Source organism: Aedes aegypti, chromosome 1 (assembly GCF_002204515.2).
Source record: "Aedes aegypti strain LVP_AGWG chromosome 1, AaegL5.0 Primary Assembly, whole genome shotgun sequence".
In the NCBI taxonomy this organism is placed as follows: domain Eukaryota; kingdom Metazoa; phylum Arthropoda; class Insecta; order Diptera; family Culicidae; genus Aedes; species Aedes aegypti.
This window is the reverse complement of record NC_035107.1, coordinates 260,699,445-260,705,300: the sequence shown is the minus strand read 5'-3', so window position 1 is coordinate 260,705,300 and position 5,856 is coordinate 260,699,445. Positions and strand designations below refer to the sequence as shown.

Below are 5,856 nucleotides of genomic sequence, written 5' to 3'. Positions count from 1 at the left end.
CTAAAGTTTCAACATTGGATATTCTATGTAACTCATTAGTACTATTTCAGGAAGGGAGCTTCAGAAAAAAAATTCACAAACATATTTTGAATTCTCTGCAGAGCATTCTTTCTGGTATTACAACAGCTAGTCTATATTGGTACAGCATACAACATGACTGGCCTGAAAATTTGTTCGAAGATCAAAAGCTTGTTCTTAAGACAAAGTTTTGATTTTCTTTTAATGAGTGGATAAAGACATTTTATAAATTTATTACATTTGTATGCCCTCAATGTGATTTTTGAAAGTTAAGTTTTTAACTAGCATGAGCCCTAGATACTTGACTTCATCTGACGAATCGTGACAACATGTCTACTCGAAGGTATCAAATTAAGAGCTTTTGGTTTATGTGGGAATATTATAAGTTGAGTTTTGGAAGCATTAGGATATACATTCCATTATTGCAAGTATGAAGTAAATATATCCAAACTTTTTTTGCAATCTACTACAGATGACACACAGGCTTCGTCCTTTTACGGAGCGGCCTGTGTCATCAGCAAACAAAAGTTTTGGACATCCCTGAGGTAACTCAAGTAAGTCAGATGAGAAAATATTGCATAATATTGGCATAACGCTGCCTAGAGGAACACCAGCTCTACCAGGAAGTCTGTCAGCCTTGGAGTTCTGATAATTAACCTAAAGTATACGATTTGACAGATAACTTTGAATTATTCTAACGATGTATGTTTAAAATTTAAACTTTTCAATTTTACAATTAAGCTTTCATATCAAAAACTTTCGAATGCCTTTTCTATGTCTAAAAGAGCAAGACTAGTAGAATATAATGTGTGTAATACTGTGTATCGTGTGACAGTTACGAAAATACTTTACGAATAGATTATCGACTGACGGGATTTGAACCCACGACCCTCTGGTTTTGCTGAATAGCTGCACGTTTACGACTACAGCTATCTGGGCCTTAAATTTATGTGTTTAGTAGAGTATGATCAAATACCTATATCATTATTTGATAGCAATTGATCTTTCTGGTTCATCAATTTGTCATCTGAAAACTATTCTAACACCCTTCAGAACTGCGTCAGTTTTTGGGGAAAGTGGTTATTAGGGTTAAAGGGGCATTCGAGGAACTAACTTTTGAGGTGATGGCATTCGGATAAACCACATTCGGAGAAATGTAGCACAATCTCGCATTTTGTGCCATATAGCAGTATCTGAAGTGATACACTCTTAAAATAATGGAAATTACTGTGGACGTAATTCATAGTATGACTGAATGACACATGATGTAAATGATAAAACGAGACAAAAATGTGTCCTTGAAGATGTATTGAACAAAAAATGTTATTTTTCACGTTAACGGATGCGAAAGCGATGGCACTATAATCGGAATTTCCCGAATCAGACGCTATGGTATTTGAAATGTGACATAAATTTACGTCATTCGGCTCGCTTCTCCAAAAGACGTAAAATCAGATGATTTTTTCGGAGTGTGTAGATTTCCATTCGTCGATTTCCTATTTAGAATAGTATACAAAATTGAGCCGAGTTTCGTGATGTTTGATTGCCGACTTTACCAAAATGTTGGTCAAAAGTAAAAATCTTACAAAAATTGTTCAAAACCCCTAATTTATTGACAAAACATGATTTATGAAGACAATTTGATAGAAATGGTCGCTGAAACAACTAAACCGATATTCCGGTTCAAAATAAGCATATTTCATTATGTTTCCTAGAATAAAACCTAAAAAATATAGAAACGTAATTATTTGCATATCAATTGTGTAGTGTGATTGAAGTTTAGATGATTTTTCAAATTATTTGTAGAAAAAAAAACGATATTTTAGTTAGTGACAAAAGTTGATAACCAAATGTTATTTTTCCATGCAAAATGTCCAAGTTTGGGGACCCGTATCTCAGCTTCTGGAAGCCCGATTTTGCAGAAATGTTGATGACGAACAACAAATAACTGTATATACTGAGCTTACTTAATTTCAGTAATTTTCCGAGGAGTTTCAGAGGGTTGGTCAAACAGAAAAGTAAGTTATCGCGAGATTTTTTGATTTAATTTGAAAATGGTAAATTTTGGTTGGTAAGTTTCTTCGTCAAAGTTGTTCACTTTCGAAAGTTACATAAACTCGCACACCACCGAACCCACAGCAAAAATTTTTCGTAGGTTCTCAATAAGTGTGGTGCTCATTCAGAGATATTCCAAGCTATGAATGTCAAAAATTATAGTGACATTAGAGAGCATGTAGCCGTTGCTCCATAATAAATTAATTAATTCAGATAGACCTATAAATAGGTAAGGTTGAGGTACGCCACAGCATATTGAAAATATGAATTACCTTTACGCCATAAGCTAGATAATCTGCCATAAAAAGCTCATAAGCTCTCAAACGGCCATGAAGGAGTTCTCCGAAGGTCAAGGAATTTTAGAATCTCCGGAGAAAGTAGGAGAAAGAATGAGTCGCGGTCGAAGCCGAACTTGAGCGAGCATTCAACATAAACCGTGGCACTCCCGAATTATTTCGAAGAAGTTCGTGGGAAATATCGAACTTCCGTCGAGTTCGGTCGATGGCACCTTCCCAAATCTGAGGATCTGAGGATTAGTGTAGAAGTGTCATTATTACTTTACTGACTTTACTGATATTTCTGTAACCTAATTTGTTCTTTGTTCCCTTTGTCTCAGTGCGTAGTACAAAGTACAAGTTAGTAGAAAGTGCGTTGCCAAAATAGCAATCAGGTAATGTGCTCACAGTGCTCGTCTTTAAGAAACCCGTGCATGTGCTAATTGTTATATAAATAGACCGTGGATATCTTCTTTCCATCAAGGCGGGTCCACTGTATACTCAGGTGACACATTATGCTCACTTTATGCGAAAAACCAGAGCGGGTGTGGTGAGGAAGGGCTGGCCGTTTTGTTTACAAACATTGGTGCCGTGTTGGCTCAGCTGTCAATTTGTTGTGCTTCGCGAAAGTTAGTAAATTTAATTATGCAAATTCGACCAGCACGACGATGTGGACACGCTAGATTTGGTGCCGGTATTGGGAGAGGACCACCAGAAGATTGTCGGCGGTGTGAAGAGTATCGAATCGACTGCGGCAGACATGATCAAGACTACGCAAGCCACCCGGAAAACCTGGGAACTGACCGAAGAGGGCAAGCAAATATTGGCCAATGGAAGTCACGAGGCTGTGCTGTTGAACGCCGTTCCGGAAGCGGGAATCCCACAGGCAGAACTGATGAAAACTTCGCCTAACGCTAAGGTGGGATTCAGCAAGGCCATGTCCAACGGTTGGATTTGGATGGACAAGTCCGGGGGAGCCCCAATGATCAAGAAAAAGGTGGTAAAGATTGAAGATGTTGTTAAGGGGCATGTCAAAGCTGTGGCGGAAGGTAGGGATAAGGATATTCCGGATAACATCAAGAATGAGTACAAGAAGCGGACAATTTTTTACCGAGCCTGTCACCAAGAGCTTTGTACTTTCGAAAGGCCCGGAATTCTCGACTAGTTTGATGAAGCTGGAAACCGATTTAACGGTGGAGATGTTGGCCAGCGGTATTTGGAAGGATCTCAAGTTCAAGCCGTACAATTTCGATGCCCTGGGCGTGCCTCCGGAGCGTGGACAACTGCATCCCCTGATGAAGGTTCGTTCCGAATTCCGATCGATTTTCCTGGAGATGGGATTCTCCGAAATGCCAACGAACAACTTTGTGGAGTCGAACTTCTGGAACTTTGATGCCTTGTATGTGCCTCAACAACATCCGGCCCGCGATCAACAGGCTACTTTCTTCGTTTCGCATCCCAAACTGAGCAATAAGGAGGCGGAAAAACGTTCTCCGAACGCATACGACCCGAGTCAGTGCTCGCATGCTGTACAAAGTGGCCCGTCAGGAGGGTGGTTTCAAACCAGTCAAATACTTCAGCATCGATAAGGTTTTCCGAAACAAAACTTTGGATGCAACGAATTTGGCGGAGTTCTATCAGGTGGAAGGTGTAGTTGCGGATAACGGACTGACGCTGGGCGATCTTATCGGAACGTTCAATGCTTTCTTCAACAAGCTTGGCATCACGAAGCTGCAGTATAAACCGACGATCAATCGGTGTACGGAACCGTCGATGGAAATTTTCTGCTTCCATCCGGGTCTGCAGCGGTGGATCGAGGTAGGAAACTCCGGTGTCTTCCATGCGGAAATGTTACGTTCGCTGGGCGTCCCGGAGGGCGTCAACGTCATCGCCTGGGGTCTATCGCTGGAGCGGCCAACGATGATCAAGTATGGCATCAACAACATTCGGGATTTGATTGGACCCAAGGTCGACCTGAAGATGGTGCAGGATGGACCGATCTGCCGGATGAACCGCAGAAATGTGAGATGTTTTTGATTTTATTCTATCCGTAATATATTACCGTTTGAAACGTAAATAATATCAAATTCTTAGCGACACCCTGGATTCTCGGGCACTGTTCAAACAGAAATAAAATAATGATAAAATACAAATTTTACATCTATTTCAAGAGTTTAATGCAAATGGTGAGGGTATCTCTGTTGAATAAAAATAAGCCTATGTACCGTGAAGGCCCCATACTCAGCGCACTTAAGGCTTTGGGATGGTACACAAATTATGTCACGCTAAATTTCAACTTTTTTGACCCCCTCCCCCCCCCCCCCTTTGTCACGTTTTTTGTATGAGTCCTCCGAAATTTTTGTAAGGCTTGTCACGCTTGGCTTGACCCCCTCCCCCCCTCGGAGCGTGACGTCATTTGTGCATGACCCCTTTTCAAATTTCAAACAGCTGTAATTAATTGAAAACAAAACACAATACTCTGAAATTTTTGGAGGAAATACTTATTGATCTTATGTATAAGGAAAAAATATAAAAGCTTCACATATTAAGGCCCAAGTAAAAATAGAGCAAATGTCAAAAGTGAAAAAGCAGCTTTCGGCGTTAAAATCGACAAATCGAAAAAAATAAGAACACACAGCTGTTTTATTTGCAAAATAAAAAGGCTGTGTGTTTTTATTTTTTCCGATTTGTTGATTGGTTGGTTGGTTTGACTTTATTAACGAGATTTTTAGCCCTGGGCTAGTTCATCTCGGGACCAACGGCTTTACTTCCCTTCCGAAGGAAGTCGTCACTATAACTTTTTACGTCATAAGTGACTATGTCGGGGATGGGATTCGATCCCAGGTCCTCGGCGTGAGAGGCGAGTGTTCTAACCACTACACCAGGTCCGTCCCCGATTTGTTGATTTCAAGGGCGAAAACTGCTTTTTCATTTTTGACATTTGCCTCATTTTTTCTTGCACCTTAATGATTTTTATTGCAAATTTTTAATTTTTCTCAAGGGTGTCCGTTAGACTGATGCAAATTTTGAAGTTTTTGCTCCCCTATGCTTAAACGATGTCAATTATAATAAAAATCATTCTCCCAAAATTTGAAGTGATTCGGAAGAAATTTGTTTGTGCACACGCCATTTGAAGTTTATATGGAAATTACTATGGGAAAGGCGAACCTTTTGTGTTCAGTCCTCTAACTGCTCGTCATAATAATCAATGGAAAAGTGAACATACTCTTCTCATGTGAAATCTTCCCAGCTACAACTTTGCCGAAGACCACATTTTGATTGGACGTAAGGATAATTTGTCATCATTGATAACAAATTCTAAATCATGCTGAGATGATCATTCACTTATTTTCAGAGCAACACTGCTTTTTTGCTGTAGAACATAGTAGCCTGGATTACTTTGATCAATTCTTCCCGCCAGGAACACCACAGTTGCCTGCCGAGCAGTTGGTTAAGCATGCAAAATACAAACCCACTTTATGATTATGAATAGCAATTTATCCTGACG

The 5,856-nt window shown here is 39.9% G+C and overlaps 1 protein-coding gene across 1 annotated transcript; it reads left to right on the top strand.

Moving 5' to 3' along the window:
• The first annotated feature begins 2,402 nt into the window (after nt 1-2,402).
• On the top strand, nt 2,403-4,385 carry LOC23687829 (phenylalanine--tRNA ligase alpha subunit). The gene is given in 4 exon segments (XM_011494901.2): nt 2,403-2,450; nt 3,010-3,447; nt 3,449-3,828; nt 3,830-4,385. Coding segments are annotated over 4 exon segments (1,422 nt in total).
• The last annotated feature ends 1,471 nt before the right edge of the window (nt 4,386-5,856 follow it).